Source organism: Pezoporus wallicus, unplaced genomic scaffold, assembly GCF_028554395.1.
Source record: "Pezoporus wallicus isolate ANWC-B61680 ecotype Strahan unplaced genomic scaffold, APGP_CSIRO_Pwel_v1 contig_10514, whole genome shotgun sequence".
Lineage (NCBI taxonomy): Eukaryota > Metazoa > Chordata > Aves > Psittaciformes > Psittacidae > Pezoporus > Pezoporus wallicus.
This window is the reverse complement of record NW_026637640.1, coordinates 442,379-470,010: the sequence shown is the minus strand read 5'-3', so window position 1 is coordinate 470,010 and position 27,632 is coordinate 442,379. Positions and strand designations below refer to the sequence as shown.

Below are 27,632 nucleotides of genomic sequence, written 5' to 3'. Positions count from 1 at the left end.
GTGAATACTGGAAAAGAGACACTGAAAAGCTCTGTGAGCATGAGGTGGAGATGCCCATTCTGTCAGGGCCTCTCCTGAGATGTCTGCACCAGTTACCTTCTCTCCCTATGAATTCCAAGGGCATCTGGACAAAGATGCTCTTTTTCTGCTTGTTCTCTGTCGAGAGCTGCAGTTTCCTGCTTTGGAGCTCAACAGCTGACAGGAGGGTGAGCTCTGCAGCAGCACGCACCGGCCCCCTCAGTGGGTCAGGGCTACACAACGCAAAACCAGGAGCAAGCCCAAACAGCTTGTGTCACTGGAGTCCTACTGCTAGCTGGAGTATCCCTTGGGAAGCCTTTTTTTCTTCTCTCCTTTGGATTTCTACCTACTTGGTGTTTTTTTGTGATTAAATTTTTCTGTCTTTCCCCATGTCTTTTGGGGATGGTACCCCAAGTACTGAACTCTTTTGGGGATGGTATCCCAAGTCCAAACATCGTTATAGAGGAGGAAGTATTTATTGTTCACAGCTTAAACACCTTTTAGTAAATCAGCTGCATAGAAGGCAAATAGTGACAGGGCATAGGCATATTCCCTGGTATAAAGAAACCTGCTTTAAATGGCTGAGAGTACCTCAAACATAAATGATACTAGCACCATCAGACTTGCACGATGCTAAAACACAGAGACAGTTATTTCTAAGCTAGGCAAAGCAGTAATCAAAGGGACCTCAGGTGTACAGCACCTGAGAGGGAGCACATTCAGTGCCTTAGAAACAGACCCAAGGGATACTCTTCAAGTGACACACACTGGTTGCTATAGAGATATCCATCCTCTTCAAATACAGATGGATCGCTCCAGGTTTCGCGCGTCTCAGTGCAGTCAACCATCTCCTACTGTTCCTCTCAAAGCAGCTGAAATTTTCCAGGCTTTCCTTAAAAAAGGGGGAGCAAGGCAGCTTGCTTGAGAGAGGCACCACAGCCTGGTTTTGGGATGGAGGATGTGCCACGGGATTGGATTTCCACTGCCTTCACCCATCTCCCCTCTAGCCAGCAGTCTCTGCTGAAGAGAGCTCAGAGAGCCTGGACAGCAGCATGAGCTTCAGTCCAGATGCATGCCAGGATCTTCTCTGTGGGAAGATGGTTCCTCTTCCTTTCCAGCTCTGCAGCATGGTCTGAATCTTCATCAGCTCAGTTTTACCAGGTAAATAAGCTGAAGAGTCCTGAAGCTGCTGAATGCATCAGGCACTCTCTCTGCTAGAGTCTACAATGCGGTGAGACTACTGTGCTTGGCTGCAAGCTCAGAGCTTCATTTGAAAGTGAAGATGCCTATAACCTCCTGCAGTTTAGACACGGCTTTATTCTGTCACACCCAATTTGCACTTCAAACATGTCAGAGAGAGCAGAATTCTGCAGTAGTTTAGGCTTTGGCAGTGAAGCCAAATCAGTCTTAGGCGCTACTGTGCAATAATAACTTGGTGCAGTGCCAGTCTGTACCAAGACAGCAAAGTCTGAAGGCTTTCTTAAAAGCCCGAACAACACACATTTCATTCCCATCCACCACTGTAGCAGCAAGAAATATTTGTAAGAACTTCTCTCCTTGGACAATATCCAGATATTTCCCACTTCCTCTGCCCACTGGGACACGGTTGCCAGACTGAGCTCCTGAAGCGGTAACTGGCAGCGGGTAGCAATGACTCAGATTTTCAGGAATTACAAAACTCAGTTTCCCTTTCTTCTGAAAAGTATTCACTCTGCCTCCATTTTAAATAAGAAAACACGGGCTCAATAGGCTCTGATTCCACAAAAAGTGCCTTCTAAAGAAAGAAAACACTGCAGCATCTCCTCTGGCAGGATGCAAGATGATGAATACACCATTTGTTCCAGCATTCCAGCAGACAGGTCAGCATTCACACAACCAGAGCTGCAGTTTCTGGAAGGAATGCACAAGAACTGCAGACAAGCTGAAATTAGTAGGCATGCAGTGGTAAGGGTTTTGCCTACAGCACCTGTCCAAGTTGTGGCAGACCTCATGTACTTCCAGGAATAGCTTTGGGATGGAGGATGTGCCATGGGACTGGATTTTCACCGAAAGACAAGGATCTAAGTTAAACCCACTCTCTCCCTGTAAGGTTTGAAATCCATGTGGGCTGGCATATAAAGTGACACAAGGACTTCCCGTAACTACTGCAGCCTTGGTGAGAGCTAATGAATTATTCCAGGGGTATTACAGTGAGAGTGCTTGCTCCCTGTTGGACAGCACTGCAGACACAATAATTCCAAACCCAAGGGAGCTCTTTCCTCACCTGACACTGGCACAGATTTCATTAGGGATCACTTTTCACTTAGAACAGTCCCAAGGAAAGCTGTAGATAGAGCCATTTCCCATCCTAAATTTAGCATCCCCCCTTGTCACATGCTTTGTCACATGATTGTGTAGTGCCATAAATGTTTACATACTTTTGGGAAGAGAATATTCCAGTTCTGAAGAAATTATAAACTCATATGATAAAAACATGTAAGGAGAAAAATGCACTTTCTGTTCCCCCATGTCTTTTAATTATGCAGGTATGAAAAGTATCTGTGAACAGAAGACCTATGAATCAGTGAGCAGTGCATGTGGGTGCTGGGAATGGCACTCCTGTTGGTGTTTGTGTGCGTATTTGCCCTTACTTTTCTTCCTATTTGCTTTGTTTTCTGACTTTATCTTCAGTTTACCTTGCCTGTTGATTTAACTCAGTGAATATGTCACTTAAAAGCTATCACAAAGATTCTTCCAGAAAGTGGCAATCTCTCCTGGAAAAAAGCACAGCAGGGGAAGAGGCCATAAAAATTTCACAGACTTAACTCTGTATGAAAAGATTCCCTGTGGACAGAACTGCCTTTTATTGTGGGTATTTATCACTGCTGAGATAGCAAGCAGTGTGGCTGAGTGCTCTTCAAATAGGATGGAGGATTTGCCACAGCAAGAGGCAAGAAATACATGTTTCTGGATCAATGCTGCTGTATTGCATTCTAGAACTATGCAAGTTAAAATTTCCAGATCCAGAGTTTTCATATTAGCAAATGAAACCAGAGTGAGACAAGCCAGAACAGAACCTTGAAACAACGGTAATGCAGTAACGTGGTCACAAGCCTGCAGAGATATGGAAACCTTGGAGGTAAATCAACTCCTTTCCTGTTCTATCCTGTCCAGAGGTCATCAAAATACGTGTGATGGAGGAAAAAAAAACACCCAAATGCTCATAGGTTTTCTATCTGCTTAGAAGCCTCCTTGGAGTCAAATACTGCTGTATTGATTTCCTACAACTTTTGGATAAAGTATGCTTGAGTCGTATGGATTTCAATACAGAGTTAGGTGGCTGATCACCCTCAAGCACCTGGACTTGAGGGTTTCCATCATCCTTTTGTTTCTATGTTCAATTGTAAAACAAGTTCCATGTATAAATTGCTCTGGATGTACTTCAGGGGTAGTTAAGGTAACTAAAACCTTAAAACCTATATTTTTCTGCAGGCAACTGACTTGAGATGGGGTATTTCTGAGCTTGTAGACCCTGATCACAGAAACACACAACTCTCTCTAGAGGAAATGGAAGCCTGTCAGAAATTATGGCTGGTTCCACCTTTGTTGTAAGTGCTGCCACCCCAGTGCTTACCCAGTCCCTATGGCTAAAGTGAGACATGCAGAGCAGGCCACACACACTCAGAAGGTCCACTGCACAAGTAAAGGTGGTGCTCAAAAGCAATCAACCTGCCTGAGCAGCTTCAGGAATCAGCTAGCTGATGGGGCTGAGATGTCAGCAACTGCTGGTAGTCCCTAGAAGACAAAAGGAGCCCTGGCATGCACACACACAGAGTCCAGCCCTGAACACAGAGGCTCTTCAGAGCAGAATATTGTATGTACTAACTAGCAGATATAAGAGGCAGATGGAGAAACATGTAAGGCAAGAAGCTCTTGTTCCAAGCTTACTTCCTGCAGACTACATCAATATTGCGGAGGTTTATTCCTCAGTAACTAAGGAATAAACACAAATTCCCCATGGAAAGAGCCAGAAATGAAAAAGCCACCAGGGACACAGCAGGGTGTCACACTGCAGGCTGATGCCTCTTCTATGCTTCTGCCCTATTCAAACCCCTCCAATCACTCCTAACCCCTGAAAGCTCCCCACAGCACAGCCCACCTCAGCTTCCTTGAAGCACTTTGATAAGAGCCCCCAAAAGAAACCCACACCCGGAATGTTAAGCCTTGCAGAAGGGGAGAGGAGGCTGAGACACCTGCAGAAGTGCCAGGTTGCCTCCTCAGCTTGTTTTGGGTTCAGAAAGTTGCTGAGCAAAGAGAATAAACACACAGCCCCAGGGGGCATAAGTGAAGCCACAGGTAAATAAATCACCAATTAAATATTTGTGCAAGTTGTGCCTGATTGCCCTCAAGACACTTCCACCAGAGGGAAAGGGTTCTTTTCTTCGTGCCCGCTTCCCCAGAGGGAATGGGGAGGCTCTGCCAGCAGTGCCTGAGCTCGTGCAGGGTCTGTCCCCATCCTGTTCTCATGCCACTGTGTGGATTTCTCCAACCACCTGGTGGGGCCCTACACACAACGCTCATCGGGGGTCCTCAGAGGTAGGATTAGTCCTGGGGACAGATACAGCTCCAAAATATACCCAATCATCCATCTGTTACCAATGAGATCCAAGAAACATGGTAAATAGAGAGCAAGGAGGAGAGAACATCTGTTTCTGTAGAAACCCAGTTTTGCCCGTGAGCTTGCACAAAGGCAGGATTCCTCAAGGTCCGTTTGCCTTTGTGCTCTGTCAGGCACCAGCCCCATTCGCCTTTGCTTTAACAAATGAGGATAAAGTGGGTCATTTTGTCGTCAGGACAACAAAAGCGCACACTGACCTAGATATGTCTGAGGGAACCTAATCTTCCTCTGGGCACAGACCCTGGGGTTCAGACAGTACAGGGGGGGGTTGGTTGGGGACACACAACATAATAACGACCTCAAAATGCCTCTTTCCTGTCTGTGCTATCAAGAACAGCCTCTCCCCTTTGTGTGCATGCATCCCACTTCCAGAATCACCAAAACCAGTCAAGGACATAGCAATCAACAAGCAGGAAAAGCAGCTTGCCATAGCATGTGATGATTTAGTCCTCATGCTGGATATTATCCCTGCAGACCCTGCCCAGAGATCAATATCTACCCCCTTAAAACTGAGATCCCTGGCACTCTGATTTCCAGAGTGCTGTCCTTGCAGGTTACAGAGTCCTCTATGGCACAACTAGCGAGGGCTTATTCCTTTATGACTGCCCTCACACCCAAGTGTTTCCTTTGGAAGGTCACAGAAGCCAGATCTCCTCTTTGGAAAGCAGCCACAGAGAAGAGCGAGCGCTCAGTGGATGTGGAGATTCCCTGCAGTGCCTCTGGGACTTGGAGTTCTGTCAGCAGGAACATGAGACGTGCTATTCTAAGGTACTACAGTGGTAAGACAGTGTCAACGGTCAGTTACTGCCCTGAGCTGTCAGGGAGGATCCAACTGACAGGATTCCCAGGAATGAGAAAGGATACCCAAATCCTGTACACATCTGGTTAAAACAACACAAGCTATCCCCAGCACCAAGGTTGATTTTCATGAAACCACAGACTGCTTTCGGTTGGAAGGGACCTTAAGGCTCACCCAGCTCCAACCCCTGCCATGGGCAGGGACCCCTTCCACTGGAGCAGCTTGCTCCAAGCCCCTGTGTCCAACCTGGCCTTGAACACTGCCAGGGATGGGGCAGCCACAGCTTCTCTGGGCACCCTGTGCCAGCGCCTCGGCACCCTCACAGGGAAGAGCTTCTGCCTCAGAGCCACATCTATCGTGGTCAAATCCAGGAAAACAGACAGGGAAAACTCAAGCAAGCAACAGCACAGCCAAGGAAACTCCTCTGGGCGCCTCATTCACACCAGCAAGTGCTCTCAAACCTGCTCAATGGTGTCAAAAGCAGATAGGCTAAAAGAGCACAAACACCCAGGGCTGAGCCTGGGGACTTAGACTCATAGAATAGTTAGGGTTGGAAAGGACCTTAAGATCACCCACTTCCAACCCCCCTGCCATGGGCAGGGTCACACTAGACCATCTCACCCAAGGCTCTGTCCAACCTGGCCTTGAACACCGCCAGGGATGGAGCATTCACAACCTCCCTGGGCAACCCATTCCAGTGCCTCACCACCCTCACAGGAAAGAATTTCCTCCTTAGATCCAATCCAAACTTCCCCTGTTTCAGTTTGAACCCGTTACCCCTTGTCCTGTCACTACAGTCCCTAATGAAGAATCCCTCCCCAGCATCCCTATAGGCCCCCTTCAGATACTGGAAGGCTGCTATGAGTTCTCTATGCAGCCTCCTCTTCTCCAGGCTGAACAGCGCCAACTTCCTCAGCCTATCTTCATACAGGAGGTGCTCCAGTCCCTGATCATCCTCGTGGCCTCCTCTGGACTTGTTCCAACAGTTCCATGTCCTTTTTATGTTGAGGACACCAGAACTGCACACAATGCTCCAGGTGAGGTCTCACGAGAGCAGAGCAGAGGGGCAGGATCACCTCCTTGGACCTGCTGGTCACGCTCCTTTGGATGCAGCCCAGGATACGGTTGGTTTCTGGGCTGCAAGCGCACACTGAAGCCGGCCCATGTTCATTTTCTCATCAACCAACACCCCCAAGTCCTTCTCCTTGGGCTGCTCTGAATCTCTTCTCTGCCCAACCTTTAGCTGTGCCTGGGATTGCTCCGACCCAGGTGTAGGCCCTTGCACTTGGCATGGTTAAACTCCATGAGGCTGGCACCAGCCCACCTCACAGGCGTGGTCCCTCCGGACGGTCCCTCTCTCCTTTTGCCTTAGTGCCTTACAATTCCAACACCAAACACTGCCGAGAGCTCCCTGGCTGCCGTCATCCAGCCCCCGGATACCCCGGCACAACCCTGCTGCCGTCCGGTACCTCAGTGACACCCGCCGGCCCTAACCCCCGCCCCCCCCCCCCGCTCTACCCGGCTACACCGGAGCTGGCTCTGGCGCGTCCCGCCAGCCGCAGCAGGCCCCACCGGGGCTCGCCCCGTCCCCGTTCCCCGCACACAGGCACCGGGGGTGCAGGGGAGCCCCCAGCCCGGAGCCCTCGGCGATCCCCCCCCCGCTCACCCTCTGAGGCGCGGCTCCCGCCATGGCGCTTGAACGGCCGGAAGCCCACGGCGGCCGCGAAGGTTCCGCTCCGGGCGGCAGGCGCCGTACGCGATGACGCAGGCGCGCTCCGCACGCGCTGACGGCGGGGGCAGGGAAGGGAAGGGAAGGGAAGGGGAGGGGGGGGCGCGCTCCTGCCCGCACTCCCAACATGGCGGCGGGGGGCGGCGGCGGCCGGGGGGGCAGCGCCCCGCGATGGGGCGGCGGTGGCCGGGCCGCGGCGCCGTCCCGGGGCCTTTCCCTCCCGGTGCCGCGGGGCACCCCCGTCCCCGTCTCCCGGTACCGTGGGGTCTCCTTGGGCCTGCCCTCCCTCCCCCGTACGGTGACACCCCCCCGGGCCTGTTCTCCTCTGGTGCTGCTCTCACCCTCCCCGGGGACCTGCGCCCCTGTCCCCCTCCGTGCCTTTGCCATCCTCATCCCGCGCCGTGAGCCCCCCCCCCCCCCCCCGGTACGGCCTTGCCTGCTCGGCCTCCATCTGGTACCGTGTTCCCCTCCCCGGGCTGCTGCTCCTTTCTCAGCGCCCTGGGGCTCCCCCCAGGGCCTCTTCCCACCTCGCTCAGTGCCCTGGGGTGTCCCCGGGTCTGTGCTCCCTTTCTGGGCCTCACCCGTGTTCTCACCCTGCAGGTGGAGGATGCGCTTTCCTACCTGGACCAGGTGAAGATCCGCTTCGGCAGCGACCCCGCCACCTACAACGGCTTCCTGGAGATCATGAAAGAGTTCAAGAGCCAGAGGTAAGGCCCTGGCGGCTCTGGGGAGCTCCTCTGCCTTTGCAGGGTCCCCCAGCCCTCCTGCCACCTTTCCGTCTCACAGACACACAGAGGCCATCCTGCTGGCCTCTCTCCCAGTAGTGCAGTCACTGGACACTGGAGGTGGAAGGTCTCTGTCCATCCCATCGTTTTCAAGAGCCAAAAGCCACACGAATAGAATCAAAGAGGTTGGAAAAGATCATGAAGTCCAACCATTGCCCCAAGACTGCCAAGGCCACCAGTAACCCATATCACTGAGGGCCTCATCTGCACGGTTTTTAAACGCTTCCAGGGACAGTGATTCCACCACTGCCCTGAGCAGCCTCTTCCAATACTTGATGACCCTCTCTGTGAAGAAACTGGCCCTAATCTCCAATCTGAACCCGCCCTGGTGCAGCTTGAGGCTGTTTCCTCTTGTCCCATCCTTGGGACAGAGCCCAGCCCCTCCTGGCTCCATCCTCCTGTCAGGCACTTGTAGGCAGTGATCAGGTCCCCCCTGAGCCTTCTCTTCTCCAGACTGACCCCCCCCAGGTCCCTCAGCCATTTCCCATCACACTTGGGCTCCAGGCCTGACACCAGCTCCAGTGCCCTGCTCTGGCCCTGCTCCAGCACCTCAGTGTCTCTCTTGTAGTGAGGGGCCCAAAACTGAGCACAGAATTTGAGGTTTGGCCTCACCAGTGCCTAGTACAGGGGGAAAAGGGAAATGTGTTTGTATTTCCCAGTCAATAGACAATGTCACCAGCCCTAGAGGTGGTGGCCATCAGCTGCAGTGGGCATTCCCTCTGCTTGGGCTCATTTCTGGGTGTGAGGTTCCCAAACTTGCTTGTTAAAAAGCGCATCTGTGAGAAGCCGGATGCTTGGCATACCTATGGCATTTCTTAGGCTTAGTTTGTGTTTGTGAGGGGGACACAAGTAACAAACTCCTCTCAATTTTAGCATTGACACACCTGGAGTAATCCGACGCGTTTCACAGCTTTTCCATGAGCATCCTGACCTCATTGTAGGATTCAACGCTTTCCTCCCTCTGGGCTACAGGATAGAAATTCCAAAGAATGGGAAGTTAAATATACAGTCACCTTTGAACAGTCAGGTAGGTTACAGAGCTCGTATTCTCTACCTCAGTTCCATTACATGTGTCACTCTGCACATCTCTTGTGACAATCACATTTCCAGTCTTCCACTGAGACACTGGGAAGAAAACACACGCTGGGTATTGCCAGGCAGTTGCAAACATCCTGCAGGGAAAGACATCTGGTGTAATACAGATGGATACATGTTGGCCTCTGCTGCTTTTTTGTTGTTCTTGTGTGGTTGTGGAGGATGAAACAGAGCTATTGCTTGAACAAATGACTGATAAACTTGTGGTTTAATTAGTAGGAGTAAAGATCTTTCAGATCTCTGTTCCCTTAGATCTCTCTGTTGCTTAGAGATTCGGCATCTGCACAAGCCTTATGTTTTAATGTGTGTCTTAAAACTCAGTGCTTCTGAAATAAGACAGTGGTAACAGAGACGGTGGGGTGTGGTGTTTGGGACACCCTCTCAAGGGTAGGGGATGATGCAGTGGCAGTCAAATGTGGTCATGAGCCAGATGGTTCATAACCGGTATGACTTAAGGGATATTTTTAAGCTGATGGTGTTAATAAAATAGGGAGGGCAATTTATTGGCTAATTAAATCTTTCTTCTTTCTTCTTCATGTGATTATCCTTTTTAGCTAAGCAGCTTGAAAGTGCTGATGCTCGGTTGTTGAACTTGCACCTATGTTTCCGTACAAGTCGCTGTCTTGTGTCTCTTATGCCACTAGGTGCCCTCAGAGCCTGTTCCCAGCGCTCTCCCCGGCAGCGGGCTGCTGCTGCATTACTCCCAGGAGAACTCCCACAATCACAGCGACTGCTCCGAGGAGTTCAGGCAACAGCTTCCATACAAAGAAGATAAATCCCAACTTCCTTTGGAATCTGATTCTGTAGAGTTCAATAATGCTATCAGTTACGTGAATAAAATCAAAACGCGTTTCCTTGACCATCCAGAGATTTACAGATCCTTTTTAGAAATTCTTCATACTTACCAGGTAAACGCTTCCATAGAAGATGTTGTGGGTTTGCACTGTAGCTGTTTGAGTAGCTGTTGTCAACTGAAATGTCTGCCTGTTGAACAGGCAGTTGTCCAACAATTGCCTCAGAGATATCCCTATTCTGATCATAGAACCCTCCATGGTCTGACGTGTAAAGGGGTCATAACTGGATCTGTCTTACCCTTTGGTTGATTTAGTGCTACTTGGATGCACTGTTAGAACCTGGGGCTGTCTGATAGTTATTACAAGTGTGTGTAGCACAGGGGGTTTGGGCTCTTAGGGGTTTTCTGGCAGGGTGAGGTCTGGTTTTGACTGTGTCCCATCTGTGTGGACCTTTTCAGAAAGAGCAGCTGAACACTAAAGGCCGACCGTTTCGAGGCATGTCAGAGGAAGAAGTGTTCACTGAAGTGGCAAATCTCTTCAGGGGACAGGAGGATCTGCTTTCTGAGTTTGGACAGTTCCTCCCAGAGGCTAAAAGGTCTTTGGTACGTGTAAGCTTGGAACAAGGCAGAATATTGAACACTCTCTGTTTGTATGTAGAATACATAAAGGAGCTGTAGGAATGCAAAACATTATGGGAAAACATACAGCCAGTAGGTCAATTTTGCTCCTTTTCATTGTATTTTGCAGCACAGGTGACTTAACTACATGCTTTGTGTCCTGTTCAGATGTGTAGGGCTCTTCAGTTGCACTGATCAAGAAGAGAATGTTGAAATCATTATTTATTCACTTCAGTTCACAGGAAATGGACCATGTGAAGTGAACAGTGTCCAGAAAACTGAGCATGAGAAGAACCTGGAACACAGCAAAAAGCGATCCAGACCACTGCTGTTGCGTCCTGTTTCTGGCCCTGCAAAGGTATCTTTTAGCAAGTAAAAACTTCGGATAACTTGATGTTACTCCTTGTGTTTAGGTAATTGCTTAGATCAGGTTGTCACGAGTAACATCCTTGAGGGGTTAGGTACAAGAAAGAAAATGTCAAAGTTATTTAAAAAATCATAATTACTGGGTTAAAAGGGAATGTTTAAAGTATGCTTAAATGTGTGTGGGAACACTGAACACTAAGTATCAAGACCTTCTATACCAAGTATTGGCTCTGGAAAGGGCCGATTTATTGCTTCTACAAGGAAATCTCTTTGGAATTCTTTCTCAAGTGATTCTTTTTTGTTGTGGTTTCTTCTCCTTAGCTAGGAGTCATTTGGTAGAGAGTGCTGTGGAGGGCTTGACACAGCTGTGCTAGGTCACTGCTTGGGAAATGGAGTTTCAGCCTTTGCAGAGAGCAGGTATATGGCAGTGGGGTGGAATTTGGCAGCATTTAAGTATACCTGCTGTTCTTTTAACAGAAGAAAATGAAGCTGCGAGGTACCAAAGATCTGTCAGTAGCGACGGTGGGAAAATATGGAACACTGCAAGAGTTTTCCTTCTTTGACAAGGTCAGCATCTGGCCTGTTCTTCCGTTCTGTGGGCTTGCTTACAACCAGCTATGTGGTTATTACTTGGTTGGTTTTGTGTCAAATCTGTGTGCCGGCACTTAGCAATTGCCTGACTTCAAGTAGTAGATAAAGACAGACCAGGAAAAGAGAAAATAGGTGGGTTTGAAGGATGAACAGAAACCGATAATTAAGCTTTTCCTGAATGCTTCTCCCCTACAGACATGTTTTTCTCTGTTTTTCAATGGTATTTCCTCGTGGTACCATCTGTAGTTACAAGGTTATTGTTTGAAAGTGGGCATTTTTGTACATGCTCTCTTTTCGTGTTGCAGTGTAGACAGAGGTTTGTATGTAGAATACATAAAGGAGCTTTGTACCCGTGTCATTGTACCGTGTCATTGCTTCAGACTGCTTAGAATATGAACTAAACAGAAGTAGGGTTCAACTGATCTGATCCTTTCTCTCCAAACTGTGCTTTAGGTGCGTAGGGTGCTAAAGAGTCAGGAAGTCTATGAAAACTTTCTCCGTTGCATTGCTCTTTTCAACCAGGAGTTGGTCTCTGGCTCTGAGTTGCTCCAGCTAGTTACGCCATTTTTAGGGTAAGTTCCTGACTATCTTCTCTATGTTGTACTTTTTAGGTCTTAACTCTGTTCCTTTTTGGTAGACACTGTGAATTTGGCTACTGAAGTTTTGGATTTAAGTTCAGAAATACCTCCTAGGTAGCAGGCAAAAAATTGAAGGGTAATCCAAGAAGAGGAGTAACAAAAACTGAGTCTTTTAGTGTATCTACACAACTCTTAAAGAGCATTTTGAAGAGGATCTTTTCCTCTGTGCATCCAGTTGAATGCTGCACAAGCAGCAGACTACCTGATGTATTAAATCACTGGGGACAGAGAATCTCATGGATTCTGGAGGGTGGTCTCTGTTCACACTCCCTGTTCTGATCTCTCAAGGGATAATACAGGTATTAACAGGAAATCTCAGAGCAAAGCTGTGAAAAGGAGAAATAATTCTAGCTCTGATGTGAGCCCTCTAGTGCTGTTTGGCTTCCAACAGAAGGGGACATGGCAAGAATCAGTGACTCCCCAGTCAGTTGAGGGGAGTATTTGTGAGGTTCTGAAGGGAAATTCTTTTCCTGCCTTGAATCAAAAAACCCATAAAATAATTCAGAGAGAATGACAACAGAGGGAAATGGTGATGAAATATTTTTGGCTGCAATGCTGCTTAGATTTTCTCCTTTAGTTTCAAGACACAAGAGCCACCCTAAAACTGTCAGAGTGAAATAACAGAATACACTTACCTGTGTTTTTGAAGGAAATTCCCAGAACTCTTTGCACAGTTCAAGTCCTTCCTTGGTGTGAAAGAGCTTTCATTTGCTTCTCCACTGAGCGACCGATCTGGGGATGGAATGAGTCGGGAGATTGATTATGCTTCCTGCAAACGCATCGGCTCAAGCTACCGCGCTCTCCCCAAAACCTATCAGCAGCCAAAGTGCAGTGGAAGAACAGCCATTTGCAAGGAGGTACTTTGGGATCAGCCTTTTCAGTCCCCATACACACACTGCACTGGCATAAATTGTTAGTGCTACAGCTTCTGCACATGGATTCCCCTCTTGAATGTCTATTAGCCAGCTTTAACCTCACGTCAGTTACTCATCCAGTTCGTTGAAAACAGAGTATCCACTAATTTTATCTAAGCCCATCTCAAGTTCAGTTTTTAATGTCTTTTTGAGTTGGTGTGCATACACAAACAGGTGCTTTCTGAGCAGGGCCCTGGCACAGTTCCACACAGACCTCTCATCATCTGTGGAGCAGTCATTGCAATGACTTACGAACTAGGTCTGAAACATCCAATAGAAACTGTGCAAAAAGAAACCAGAGAAGTATCAGACCTGGTGAGAACAGCTCTGGGCTCATAAGGCTCTGTTCAACGTCATGTCTTTGCACTGTTGCAGGTGTTAAATGATACATGGGTTTCATTTCCATCCTGGTCTGAAGACTCTACTTTTGTCAGCTCCAAGAAGACTCCTTATGAGGAGCAGTTGCACCGCTGTGAAGATGAACGGTTTGAGGTACCTCTAACTACTGAGCTCTTTTCTGCCTGTCTCCTCCTCAGGAAGCACAACTTCTAGCTCTGATTTTGAGTGAATGAATTGGTGGCCAATTGCTGAAAGTTCCACTTGTGTTTGTTGGTTTGAGCTAGAGTTTGGTGTTTTCCACTTGCCTGCAGTCTAATAGTGCTTTCTAGGCATGAATCCAGTTCTGTAAAGCATGTTACCTGTGGGAGAACTGGCAGAGGTATATTTTCCAGTAAGAAACCTTTGCTGATGCTTCTTAGCTCCACTTTATGGTGCCACTGGTCTCCGTTTTCCTGCTATGCCTGTTCTTACAGTGTGTCTTCTGTGAACTCTTTAACAGTTGGATGTCGTCCTGGAGACCAACTTAGCCACAATACGTGTGCTGGAGAGCGTGCAGAAGAAACTGTCACGACTGACTCAAGAGGATCAGGAGAAATTCCGACTGGATGATTGCTTGGGAGGAACATCAGAAGTGATCCAGCGCAGGGCCATCTATCGCATCTATGGTGATAAAGCGCCAGAGATCATTGAAAGTCTTAAGAAAAACCCAGTTACTGCCGTTCCTGTTGTTCTTAAGAGGTAATTCCCATTCTCCCGTGTTCACCTGGGTTCTTTTAAGAAACTGATTGAGAATTTTTAAAGCAACTGTTTTCTGTAGATGTTTTCCCAAAGGACAGCTCATCCTCAGTGCTGGTGCTTTTACTTCTTTCTTTCTTTCTTTATTGCTTCCAGGGTTACTGACAAGTTTTTAGTGCACCACAGTTGGCTACATTAGAAATACTTTGTGTGTCTTACTGTGCTTGTCTCTTTGAACTGAAGTCCATTATACATTTGTGCAGATTGAAAGCAAAGGAGGAGGAATGGAGGGAGGCCCAGCAGGGCTTCAACAAGATTTGGAGGGAGCAGTATGAGAAGGCCTACCTGAAATCCCTCGACCACCAGGCAGTCAACTTCAAACAGAATGACACCAAAGCTTTGCGCTCCAAGAGCTTGCTGAATGAAATTGAGAGTGTCTATGATGAGGTGCGTGTGCTAGTGACTAATCCACCCCGGATGTCCTTCGTGTATAGTAGTATCTAGATGTTAATGTAGCACCTAGGACCTTGTTGAAGTGGTAGTGCTCTGAGAGTTCTCAGTCAGAAATGACTGTCCCATAGCAGAGCATTAATACTGCCTTATTTCTTCTGGCAGGAATGGCTCTTGAGCATGGATTGGAAGGATCTTTATCTATTTGTCTCTTGATTACAGCATCAGGAGCAGCATTCAGAGGGGAGAAGTTCGTCCACAAATGAGCCTCATCTTATCTTTATCTATGAAGATAAGCAGATTTTGGAAGATGCAGCATCTCTTATCAGCTATTATGTAAAAAGGCAGCCTACTATCCAAAAGGAGGATCAAGCCACCATCCGGCAGATAGTGCATCACTTCATACCTGAGCTGTTTTTCTCTCAGCCCCCTGAGCACAGTATTTCTGAAGAATCAACAGATGAGGACAGAGAAAACCATCAGGGGCAGAACCTGGATGCTCCTGAGCTACGCAAGAAACACGTGCCTGGGCCTCCAAGCAGTCCTTTGGAGGCAAAAGCGACCTTCTGTGATGTTACAGCTGCTGAGCCCCACAACACTCTGGATGATGTTTACAGCCTGTTCTTTGTCAATAATAACTGGTATTTCTTCCTCCGCCTTCACCAGACTCTGTGCTCGAGGCTCCTAAAGATTTATCGTCAAGCTCAGAAGCAGCTTCTAGAATATCGGACTGAGAAAGAGAGGGAGAAACTCCTCTGTGAGGGAAGGAAGGAAAAAACCAACGATCCAGCCATGGAACTGAGGCTGAAGCAACCAAGTAAGAGTAATGCAGGCCATAGTCCATTCCTAATGCTCTGGTTGTTAGTGCTTGGTTAGAGATACCCGAGGCACTGAGACCAGCAGGCAAGTCTGTAAGGAGTGAGGGCTGTGATCTGTGGATCCAGCTGATTTGACAGGGTAACTAGTTTGTAATTGATCTTCTGAGAGCTTTCATGTGTAGTTCATAGAGACTTCACACAAGCCCACTGTAGCAGATGCTCTCCAGTGTCTCATTATATGAATCCGTTACCTCAGTTTACAATGTAAATGGCTCCACAACAAAGCAGCTAACTACACGAGGCAGTCATGGAAGCACATGAGGTAAAGTTGTTACAGTCTGTCAGCACTCCTTAGGGAAAACTGTCTTTCTGTAAGCATGTTCTGGACATGGAATGTCATGGTTCTCAGGCAGCGCTGTCCCTTGCATCTCTTGACTTCACTCTGCCTCTTACATACATTGAATGATGGCACTTTTCCCCTGCCCAGGTGAGGTGGAACTGGAGGAGTACTACCCCGCGTTCCTGGATATGGTGAGGAGTCTGCTGGATGGGAATATTGACCCAACACAGTACGAGGACACCCTGAGGGAGATGTTCACTATCCACGCCTACATCGGCTTTACTATGGACAAGCTGGTGCAGAATATTGTCCGCCAGGTAACTAACTGGGTGGCAGTGTTATGCATTTGAGGGGCCACGCATCCCCTTTCTACAGACAGGTTTCTCACTGTACCCTGTAATGCAAGGATGCACTAAACTTTAGCAGATTCATAGTTAAGTACGGAGGGGAAGCACTCAAAGAGAAGTTCAGTGAGAGAGTTCAGCAGCAGTACAGGCACCACCTATGGGGATTTACCCTTCCTGGCCTTTTCCAACAAGTTTTGAGTTCCAGTCTTTTCAAAATCCTGCCATTCCCAAAAATACATCCAAGGCAAAAAAATAAAGAAGTCCTTTTTACTCTAATCTCTCTTGTAATTATAGTTCTGCTACAGTTAAGGCACCTCAGCCCCTCACTCTTCTCTGTTCCTTTCATTGCAAAGTAATGAAAAAGAGAGTGAAAGGTGTTGTAAAGTCTCTGGAGTTCGAACTGATGTTTTATCTGAGGTGTGATGCTGTGTTGGGTGTTGGGCTTCTTTCATAACATAGAGTTTAGTCTTGGCCCAGACTTGCTGACCAAATTCCCCCTTTTTTAATGGAAGCTTCACCATCTAGTGAGCGATGACATCTGCCTGAAGGTGGTTGAGCTCTACCTGAATGAAAGGAAGCGAGGTGCTGCTGGAGGTAACCTGTCCTCTCGCTGTGTCCGGGCAGCGAAGGAGACCAGCTATCAATGGAAGGCTGAACGGTGCATGGCTGATGAGAACTGTTTCAAGGTAAGAACGTCATGAAGCGAGTGTGGCCTTTACCTGAGAAATGGGGCTGGAAGCAACAAGGCCACAATAAGCAAGAGCAGTGTGGAGAGGAGGTACCAAAACCAGAGCATAGACAGTAAAGTGATATTGAAAAGCCCTACTGCTTGCTTCTTCTAGCTCCTATTTGTTGTCCAGATGACTTGTGAATATACAGCATTTTATTGTGAACTGTGTGGCCAATATCTTGTTCCTGTAACTTAATTACAGGTGATGTTTCTTCAGCGAAAAGGACAGGTAATCATGACTATTGAGCTTCTGGACACAGAAGAAACCCAGACAGAGGATCCTGTGGAGGTCCAGGTAATACCACAGTGACCATGGGGTCTGCTCTGCCACAGGCAAAGGACATGGTTTCCTGCTTTCTTGTTCCAAAACATGAGACTTTGCCAGGAGGATAAGTTCACCTGGAAGGTGGGAAGATTATATGTGGGGCTGTGGTCACTGACAGAAATGGATGTGTTAGCAAAAGGGTTTCAACATAAAGCAGCTTGAAAATAAACTAGTTCTTTGCAGTGATGTTTGTCTAGAGGGTGAAATTTGACTTGAAATCGGTCTCTCTTGTGCAGCACCTGGCTAACTACATGGAGCAGTACGTTGGGGTAGAAGGAGCTCCAAACAACCAGAATGATGGCTTCTTACTGAAACCAGTCTTTCTGCAAAGGTGAGCTCCCTCTCCTGAGTCAGGCCTATAGCAGCTCTGTGTAAGAGCTGGCAGTGATTTTAGGTGATGTGCCACAAAGGCAACTCTAGGGAAATGCACTCATCTTTGAGGTCCAAAGGGGCTGCTTAGTCCAGTGCACTGCATAAGAGTGCTGAAGAAAGAATCTGTGACTGCTGCACTGAGGTTTGTTCATGAACTTGTGTTTAGAATGGAGATTCTGGGGGAAATCTGGGGCCTAATTTGTTCTGATTTCACTCCGCATTTGTCAGAGTGGATGGAGGAAGATCCCAGAGAAAGTCTGACCACTGAATGTGGACCTAGGCGTTTTCTGTTCGTGCTGTCAGCTTAAGAGAATGGACAATGCAGTGGGACACTTGCTTTGTAACCCTTGGTATGTTCTAGAAACCTGAAGAAGTTCCGCAAGTGGCAGTGTAAGCAGGTGAGAGCCCTGCGCAGCGAGGTGAAGAGCTCCTGGAAGAGGCTCATCGGGGTGGAAAGTGCCTGCAACGTGGACTGCCGCTTCAAGCTCAACACCCACAAAATGATGTTCATCATGAACTCGGAGGATTACATGTACAGGCGGGGAGCTCTCTGCCGAGCCAAGCAGGTGCATCTCCTATTACTCTCTCTGCAGCTCGGGCAGTAGCAGAAGTTGAGGATGTGAGCCAAAGACAGGTACCCATAAGAAGTCTTGTGGCTGAATTCCTGCAAACTACACCCAGATGAAACATGGAGGAGAGCTGGTAAATGCTCTGCACTTTGGTTTAGTTTAGCAGCCTTTTCTTTACCAAGCAGATTTTAAGGGGGAGTGGCATACATTAAGAAATAGAGATCTTTAATGCAGGTATGGGATTTCCTGGTTTGCTGTTTGCATTGCGTGCTAAAGCTTGTGCATCTCAAGCAAAGAGGGGGAAGGTTTTGGCTCGGGAACCTCTCAGTGATCTTCACTGTCCTGCTTTCAGGTACAGCCAATGGTGCTGCTAAAGCACCACCAGCAGTTTGAAGAGTGGCACAATAGATGGCTGGAAGAGAATGTGACCATGGAGGCAGTTGATGTAGTGCAAGACTGGCTAATGGGAGATGAAGACGAGGAGATGGTGCCCTGCAAAACAACCTGTGAGACGGTGAATGTCCATGGGGTCCCAGTGAACAGATACAGAGTTCAGTACAGTCGCCGTCCAGCTTCGCCGTGAGCAGAGACTCGTCCTGGGACCAAGACACGTAGGAGCATTGCTGGTGAAACACATTTACTCTGAGAATAGTGGTGGGAATGCAATGTATGTATTAATGATATTTATCCAAACAGCATTTTACTTGGGATTATGATGTATTTTCCATATGGCATAGACTTTCCTCCTTGCAGTGTAATCCTCCAGCCATGATGAAGAGACTTATAAAAGCTTTATGGGAAGAGGGCTCTTGGCATTGCCACACACTTTTTAGTAGTTTCCTGAGCTTTAGGCCACTGCCACCAGCCAGTACTGAGTGAGGGGGTCAGGCTCTGAGTAAACTGCCACGAGTGGCTTCGTTGGAGAGGTGGAGCTGCACTGGTGTTTGAGCAGATGCTGGCAGCTGCTTCCACTTCGAAGGGATTAATGTTCCCTATCTTCCTGAATTTATGCTGCCTTGGAGCCTGCAGAACTCTCCAGTGTAACCTCTGAGTGCCAGCAGGGCTTGAGAGCACCAGCACAGGCTGCTCACCCCACTACGGGCTGCTTCCTTGGGTACTGGTAGGGCAAAGGATGCAGCACTTGTTACTGGTGCTCTAGTGAGAAAAATGCCAAACCTGAGACAAGGGTGGACAGCAAACTATCACCTATCATCTCCCACTCCTCAACTGAGTATTCTGGAGCATGAACTAAGGGGAAGAAGCTCTCTGAGCTGCAGTGCTGGGCAGGAGAGCGACGTGAGCCGCAAGACAGCCTCAGCCCATCGGCCACCCCCTTGCAGCCGAGCACCGGATCCCGTGTGTGTTGCTTTGTGAACTCACAGTGCTGCAGACTCTGCCTTCTCCAAGCCGGAGCTGCTGGGAGCGGGTGCGAGGGGAGGAATATCCATTGCGAGGTCTGGCCTCTTTTATTTGAGTTTCGTTTGGTATTTTGCATGTTGCTCAGCAGCCTCTGGAGACTCTGCGCTCTCGGGCGCTTCTCTTTCCCTTGTGCATGCCCCGACGCCGTGGTCCTGCTGGGTTGTCCCGCTTCGGTAACATCAGCAGATGGAGCTCTTGCAGCGCAGTGCTTGGGCTGGGTCTGAGGTTTGTCCCGGATCCTTCCCTGTTTCCGCTGGGTCAGCACAGATGCTGTGTGTGCGGTGACACATGGAAATCTGTAACGGGCACTAATAGATCCAGCCACAACCATCATAGACAAGCTTTTCCACTGAACCATTGTGCTTCTATCTGAGCTTTTTTGCAGTGAAACCTAACAAAACCCTACCCCAAACCACGCGGAGCACTACGTCAACCGTCTGACTTAATCTAGTGATAAACCAAGAAACTTCAGCCGTGTCTGTCCTGCAGCCCCACTGTGCCGTTGCTCTTGTTCCTCAGGAGCCAAGGGCTCCACGCTGTCCATGGAGTGTGTTACAAACAGAATGTCCTGAGGCAGGTCCAGCCTCCTTTCAACTGCTCCCAGCCTTTTCCTGCCTTTTGTGGGGGGAATAATCCTCCCCACCCTGGTATTTTCTGTGGCTTTGATTTTTAGGTTCTAATTTCTGCCAGACCGAACTAGCAGCCTGTAGGATTTGTCCTGGGTTGTTTCCACTGTCCAACATTGGGTTTTGCAATTGTCTCGCTTGACAGTAGAAAAATGGGCCTTTGGGGTATGTTTAATAGAAAACTGTACTGCCTCTTTGTCTGTTTTGCAAAATAATCTGTAGGAGGGGAGGAGGGAGGCCAGGCTCTGGCATCCGTGGCCACTTGCACAACCACTGCCAGCAGAGGACTTCTCATCAGAGCTCATGTTCTCGATGTCTAGGTCTCTGTTAAGGTTTGGTTACTGAAATGAGCTGAAGGTTCTTCCCCTGCTCTTGTTGCAGAGTGCTGGAAGATGCTGCCCATGTAGCTGATGGGGGGTGAGCCTGGTGCAAAGCACAGTGTCCCCCTCTTGCTTCCAGACAGCTCAACAAAACACACCTCCGTCCTGTTCACCTCTCTGCTGGCTTCCAGTGGAGATGACAACTGTGCCAAACCTTATCATTTTCTGATACAGAAAAATGTTAATAGGAAATAGGTTGCAACCTGTGGCTTAAACTGCGTTTGATTCCAAGTGTCCCAAGGTGCGGTGCATCTCCGCACCCTCCTGTCCCATCACCCCTGTTTTAAGTGTACTTCAGGTGGTTTTAAGCATCTTTCTTTTGTAAACCTTAATTTATAATCTGAAGAGATTAAGTAAAACTTTTGCCCTTGACAGCTCTATTGTCTCAAAACCAAGAGCAGCAAATGATGGGACTAGAATGAGGTGGGCAGGGCAGGATGGAGAAGGGCTTGCTAATGTCTGGGAGGGTTTAAGCTCGACCACTGTGTATCTGCTTAGCACCACCTTGATTGAAGAGTTTGTTCTTCCATTTTTTTGAAGGATCTTTGCTTTTTGGGCTTGTAATTGCTTTGCCAGCTCTTTGAATGTAGTTTTTTTTAATATTTATTTGCACATTCAAGTAAAATAAAATATTGATTTTAAAAGTCTGCACCTCTCGCTGCTTTAAATGGATTTAAATTGAATTGAAAGCCACAGGCTCGGTTCTCTTGCGCCTGAAACTGAATTTGCAATAGAAAACTAGGATGAACTTCCCTTCAGGCAGTTGCTTCCTGGCTCCAGGATGTGATGATTTAGGTGTGTGCCAACCCACTGCACCAGGCAGCAAACCTTGAACCCTGCCCACACGGAGAAGTTAGCGCAGGGTAAGTGTGTGATGCGCTCGCTAAGGTAGAAAGGAGGCAAGGTGGCTGGCTGAGAGCACCCACCATGGGGTGGCACAGCTGCTCCACCCAGAGAGGTTTCAAAAGAGACCCTGTTGCTGTGCCAGCAGCACGGGGTCCTTGCGGGTTGGTTGGTTTCACCTTTGCCACGAGAAGTGTGGGATATAAATAAGGTCCATGCCTGGCCCCAAGTGCTCGCACGCTAAATGTAACAGACATTCAAGAGAAGTGACTGATCCCAGTTCCGAACACCATAAGCACATCTGCTACAGGTTAAGCCAATACAACTGCAACCATGAAAATAACCCTCCACCCGCCTTTCCCTCAACCTCCCCGAATTCCTGGGTAATAACATGTTCAACTGTGTTCCCTGTGAGCTCTGCAACAAATGAATGTGTAGATCTTGCAAATTAAGCTGTAGTGATGGGACCCAGATCTGATAGGAGTTTCCTTTACATCACTCTCAACACTTCCGTTGCCATAACAAAAGGCAACTCTGCTTTCTGTGCAGCGTGTGCCTTGCTCACAGGGAAACAAACTGTTGTTCTCCTACTAACAATCCCCTGATGCATCCATTGCATGGGATAGCCTGATTAAAGTGATGGTCGTGGTGCCTCGGAGGACACAGTGCACTTCACGCAAGTCTTCTTGCTGAGATCTTGGGCTGCTCACAAAGAGGACATGCCCTGTGCTCAAGAGGAGGGACAGCCAGAGCTGACATCACCCCAGAGCAGTCAAAGGTCTCAGCAAGTGGACAGCTTTGGCAAGGACAAGGAAAGACAGCTTAAAAATGGCTTTCAGGTTAGTAGGATGGAATAAGAATTAATGGTTCAATACATTCAATTAAGAATTGCTCAAGGGAGTACCTGCAGCCAGGATTTGATATGGCAGGGCCTTCCTGTCTCACTTCTCTGTGTTACAGTGATGCACAAAGAGCTGCGAACCAGGCAGAGGTGGTCAGGAAGTATGTGTAAATGAATTGAGTTCTCCTTCCCACTTAAGCCATTCCTCTGGATTAGAACTAAGTAACTCAACCTTATGAGCCCAGAGTTACCTTCACCTCCCACCCATCATAATTAAAGGCTAAAGTAAAGTCTAACAATTCTGAACTACACACTTGCTGAAGGATCAGTCCAGTGAGACCCAGTGCTGAAAAGGGATGATGGTGCCTAATTCATGCAAGGTAGTCCCTATGCCAGTGTCATTATCTTGCTGAGAAAGGACCAGAAGAAGCTATTCCAGAACATCCAGTGGCTTGCAGTGATGCCAATAAAACTGCAAGCAAGCAGAAGGGTAAGTCTGGAAAAAACCTGTCTCCCCAAAAGTACTCCACCAGGGGATCCTGGTCCGAAGGGCCATCATTTCTCTCTCAATCATCAGTGGAAGGTTTCTGTGCTGCACCAGCTGGGGAAGGCAGAGCCAGCCCTGCACCCATGGAAAATGTGAGGCTGTGCTGACACTGCTGGAAATGTGGCACGCTGCTGGCGCTGGGGCAGAGCTGCTGCCTGTGGTCAGCTCATGGCTGCAGCAAACATAGCTCAGCGTGAGGCAGGCATGGGCTGCACCAAGGTTCCTGCCTTCACACCTTGAGCTTGCAGCTGAAAACTCTCTGGAGCTGCTGGGACAGAGCAGAAATAGCAAACCCCATTGTTTGCCTTCTACAGGTTGCTCTTCCAAGCCTTAAAGATGCATGGGATGGGCCAGGTGGTGTTCGTACCCTCCCTCTGAGCTTTCAAACCCCTGTTCTCCAGCACTGAATCTTTTGGGATCAGAGCTACGGAATAAAAGAGCTCCTTCTCCCAGGAAATGATCTATTGCACAATGAATTACTTGAAAACCAAACTGTTACCCCACAGGGCAGGGATCACACGACTTCAAGAGATATTAACAAGGCATGACGAACCTCTGGCATCAGCATCCTCAAGCAAGCTGTTCTGCATCTATAGCAGTCACTAAAGATCACACAGCATCTGAAAAATGAAGGCCACAGCAACGAGTAACCTCCCTCTGCTCCACTCCAGAGACCTGGCCATAGGAAGCAGGGCTGTGATTTGCACACTATCTGAACCTGATTATGTCTAATTTTCTGCATACACAGAATGGAAAGGATCCTGGCTGAGGCACGGAAAATATGTGGCCACATGAGTCATTCTGTAATGGTTCATAAATCCTGAGAGAATCACAAAAGCAAAACATCTAATATTGCATCTTCCCTGTCCCTGCCAGTGGAACTCCACCTCTTGACACGCTCGGCACAAGGATGTGGGAATATGGTGAAAGCAAAGGAAATAGGCTCATTTTCTCCTTGGAATAGAAGAATCTCATCAAACAGCAGCCAGACTCAGATTTGCAACCTCCACAGAAGAGGCCATTCATAAGCTGCAGAGAAAGAAATGAACTGCTCCTCAGGTTGCCAAGCCAAATTTACAGTTCCTACTGCCCAGACTCCAGCTTCTGTCCTTACTCCCTCGCAGAGCCAGGCAGGGACTGGAGAGCCTGAAACCCAGCAGCCTCTCAAGCTATGACCTCCTGGCCCCACTGGCCTCCTCAATCAGTGGGAAGTGGTCACACCGGGGCTCGGACACAAGCCAAGGGAGGGGATTTGGGATGCTCCCAGCAACGCTGTGTGAGGCAGAGCATGGGAGAGACTTGTACTGTCCAGGAGTTAGAGATGGGGGGACCAAGCAGCAAAGGTTTGCTGGGTGGAGACTGCGCGTCTCTGGAAAAACCCAGCTCTTCTTGGGCTGAAGTGGCCGCAGCTCACCATTATCTCCCCACCAGCAGAGGCTTCCTGTGCACCCTGGGCAGGCCCCTTTCCTGCTGGAAGGAGCAGCTCTCCCTGTTCCTGGTAGTTTATCAGCGGAAGCCCAGTGTCTCCAGGGAGCTGGGGGGGGGGGATTCCAGGCACTTCTCATTCCCATGTTATGGTGCTCCAGGCTCGTGCTGACTTTCAAATGCAAATAGCTCCAACCCACAGGACTTCCAGTCAACCTGCAGTGAAACCGAGAGGGAAGGCGCAGGAGCTTTGCCTCCAGGGAGCAGGAGCAAGAGAACTCAGAAAGGACCAGCCTGGTGTAGGGGCTACAAGGCACTAAAACCCTTTAATTGCCACCACATGGGGTTGCAAGAGCCCACTGTAATACCTGGGAGCTGGGAAGGGTTGCCTGGATCTGCAGCTCTCCTGCACTTCATTTCTGCTTCTGTGAAGGCTGATACCCTCTCTGTTTGCACTACCAGAAAAAGCATTCTGAATCTGAGTGTGGGGAAAGACCTCGGATGTCATGCAGAGGCACTTGAGTCCCTCTGGGTGGACAGACACAGGAGGTCAGAGGTGTGTGGGTTCTGTTTATGCTCTAAACCAAATTTAGACTGCATCAAATCTGACCACATTGTTATTTCTAGGCATATTCTGGTGCAGGAAGGAGGCCCAAATGAGTCACTCGAGCTCTCGTCTGGCTCTGATGATGAAGTGCAGCCCCAATATCCTTTGGATCTGGATACAGATGCCCCTCCCAGGCCCACGTCTGATGCTGGAGTTAAGTGTCTGCTTGGGCAGCACACACTCTGCATGTCGTGACAGCCCCCCAACTGCCTCATCCTTCATGGGAGCAGCCTGGTGCTTCCGTGAGTTAAGGACCAGCAGAAGGAAATGCGTAAGCAGGGTCACTAATCCTGCCTTTCCCACACGGCTCTGAGTACAGCAGGGCACTACTGGATCCTGCACCAGCATGGAGACCCTTGGGAACGGATGGCTGCCCCATAGGCTGCTGCTGTGCTGTGCCCTCTGGGGATTCTGCCTGGCCTCTTCAGACTATGATGGTGAGTACATATCTTTGAGGGGAAATTTGCTGCTTCTTCACGTACTGAATGTCTTGGTAAGACCCCAGAAAACTCCTTTTTTAATGAGCTCACATGGGAGAACACTCCAGTTGAGCTTTGTGCATATTCTGCTTGAAGCAGGAGTTGATAGAAAGTGTAATGGAAGAGAAAGAAATGGGTGAAAGAAATAGAAGGAAAAGTTAAAGATGTAAACCAGAGCACTTGGACCCCAATTCTTGAGCTAAAGGTTAAACTCCCATGGCCGTGACTTTGCCCTGGCATGGCCCCAGATCTTGGGATTCTTTTGAAAGCTGGGCAGAGGGATTGCTCCTTGGCTTCGCAGGCCTGCTGGTGGGGGTACTACACAGCAATCACTCAGGGCAGTGGGGAACCACGCGGCAGCGGAACTGTGTAACCTCTCAGCTTTAAGGCTGCTGGTGGTTGCTTCTGCACACTTACTTCTGCCCGCCAGCATTCCTCAGAGAACTCCCACTTCCAGAGACCCCAAATCCAAAGCCTTTAGGGGAAGCGTTTTGTATACTCTGACAGTACAAGGGCAACTGCACAACCCACAGCTCACAGGCTGCATTTCTCCACAGATTACTCTCAGAACAGCACCAGCGAGCAGGTAACGACACCAGAGATCACACCGTGTCCCCGAGCCATCCCTGGGGAAAAGGCAACCATCAACAACGTCACCTACCTGCTGATACACGAGGCCACACGGTCTCAGCTGGGCAGCGTGGTCACCGTGCGGCTCATCCCCTGCCTCTACACCCTCATCTTCCTCGTGGGGCTGCCTTCAAATGGGCTGGCCCTGTGGGTGCTGGCCACCAGGGCTGAGAAGTTGACCTCCACCGTCTTTCTGATGAACTTGGCTGCAGCAGACCTGCTGCTCGTCTTGGTGCTGCCCTTCAAGATTTTCTACTATTTCCTGGGGAACAACTGGCCCTTTGGGGAAGGCCTGTGCCGGCTCACCACTGCTTTCTTCTATGGCAACATGTACTGCTCAGTGCTGCTGCTCACATGCATCAGCTTCGACCGGTACCTGGCTGTGGTGCATCCTTTCTTCTCGCGCTCTTTCCGCACCCCTGCCTTTGCTGTCTGCACCTGCACTGCCATCTGGCTCTGCGCTGCTGTCCTCACCCTGCCCCTGACACTGCAGCAGCAGTCATATCCCCTGTATGGGGCAGATGTCACTCTCTGCCACGACGTTCTCCCCAGGCACGAGGATGACGGGTATTACTTCTACTACTTCATCTGCCTGATTGCCTGCGCGTTCCTCGCTCCGCTGGTGGTGATGCTGTTCAGCTACTGCTCGGTGCTTCGAGCCCTCCTGCACAGAGGCAAGCGCTATTCCTACTCGATGAAGCTCACAGCTCTTGTGCTGTTCACACTTGTGGCCTTCTACACACCCAGCAATGTTCTCCTCCTTGTTCATTACTCCAGCTATGACTCCAAGCTCTATGGCAACCTGTATATCAGCTACATGATAAGTCTGGCCATCAGTACCTTTAACAGCTGCGCTGATCCCTTTGTCTACTACTATGTTTCCGAAGAGTTCCGGGATCAGGTGAGAAAAAGGTTCTTCAGTCATAGGAAACAAAACACCACATCCCTAAAAACCTCCAAGGAAACACTCCCTCCAAAAAGCTCCAAAGATTCACTGGTGTAAGCCTCCAACCCAGCTCCTCGCTCCCAAGGCACTCACAACGTACAGTGGGGATGAGATGAAGACAAAGCTGGGATTCCACAAGTTTCATCCAGAGCAGTGAGCAGTATTTCCCAGGAAACAAGTCCTTTCCCCTGTCTGGATAGCTAAGGCTGAATAAACCTGGGCCTCAGGATTCATTGAGAGATGTGGAGTCCAGACAAGATGTGGACTGCTGAACATGTATAGATCTGTTACTGTGAACGCTGCATGCACCATTTCTGGTCACATAGCGCCAGGGATGCTCTTACCACTACACCTAGGTGTGGGTTTCTTAATGCATCTTGCATGCTGATTGCTATCTGTGTTGGATCTCTTTTTCTGCTCCTGACTTGCTTGCTGTCCTTAAATGCATATTCCCTTCACCTAGAACTGAAAGAGAACAGGTACTCGCAAAACCAGATCTCTGAACATACCAATAATATTAGGAGGTACCTGTGGGGAAGGTGCTCTCCTGAACGAAAATACTCTGTCAAGAGAATACAGAACACTGGCTTTTCTACCAGGTACATTCGTGGCTTGATTAGTAAGCAACACCATTGTAATGGCAGCCCACTGCTGGTGACAAGTGTAAAATCCCATTCGCCCATCCCTGTTTTGTGGATGAGCCTTGGCATCTATCATTTCTGTGGGACAAAGGTATTACTAGTGAGCTTTTAAAAATCATCATGTCTCTTACAGGGAAATAGGAAAGCAGGAGTGAGAGAACCCTTGCTCATTACACTTCTCATGTAATTTTTGTGACCTTACCCTTCTTCTGTGTAATAT

General features: G+C 48.7%; 2 protein-coding genes and 1 long non-coding RNA gene across 3 annotated transcripts in view; all 3 read left to right on the top strand.

The window, feature by feature from the left end:
* Positions 1 to 27,632, top strand: part of LOC130597872 (uncharacterized) — a 78,086-nt gene that overhangs the window by 44,785 nt on the left and 5,669 nt on the right. The gene's annotated exons all lie outside the window — the stretch shown is intronic.
* SIN3B (SIN3 transcription regulator family member B) lies at positions 7,790 to 19,396 on the top strand. Its single transcript, XM_057406770.1, has 18 exons — positions 7,790 to 7,910; positions 8,862 to 9,015; positions 9,728 to 9,991; positions 10,336 to 10,479; positions 10,730 to 10,852; positions 11,338 to 11,427; positions 11,905 to 12,023; positions 12,739 to 12,946; positions 13,379 to 13,495; positions 13,842 to 14,080; positions 14,341 to 14,524; positions 14,750 to 15,344; positions 15,833 to 16,002; positions 16,545 to 16,718; positions 16,965 to 17,057; positions 17,324 to 17,418; positions 17,821 to 18,025; positions 18,381 to 19,396. Exons 1-18 carry the CDS (start codon positions 7,888 to 7,890, stop codon positions 18,609 to 18,611), a joined length of 3,228 nt encoding a protein of 1,075 aa, XP_057262753.1. The 5' UTR covers positions 7,790 to 7,887; the 3' UTR covers positions 18,612 to 19,396.
* On the top strand, positions 24,622 to 27,558 carry F2RL3 (F2R like thrombin or trypsin receptor 3). Its single transcript, XM_057406781.1, has 2 exons — positions 24,622 to 25,153; positions 25,753 to 27,558. The coding sequence occupies exons 1-2, from the start codon at positions 25,063 to 25,065 to the stop codon at positions 26,826 to 26,828; spliced, it is 1,167 nt and encodes a 388-aa protein (XP_057262764.1). The 5' UTR covers positions 24,622 to 25,062; the 3' UTR covers positions 26,829 to 27,558.

Excerpts from the sequence above, each read along its gene's own strand:
- F2RL3 (XM_057406781.1), top strand. The coding sequence starts at position 25,063 with ATGGAGACCCTTGGGAACGGATGGCTGCCCCATAGGCTGCTGCTGTGC. Across the intron at positions 25,154-25,752 it reads GGCCTCTTCAGACTATGATG|ATTACTCTCAGAACAGCACC; the intron begins GTGAGTACATAT and ends ATTTCTCCACAG.
- SIN3B (XM_057406770.1), top strand. The coding sequence starts at position 7,888 with ATGAAAGAGTTCAAGAGCCAGAG. Across the intron at positions 9,016-9,727 it reads AGTCACCTTTGAACAGTCAG|GTGCCCTCAGAGCCTGTTCC; the intron begins GTAGGTTACAGA and ends TTATGCCACTAG. Across the intron at positions 12,947-13,378 it reads GAACAGCCATTTGCAAGGAG|GTGTTAAATGATACATGGGT; the intron begins GTACTTTGGGAT and ends GCACTGTTGCAG.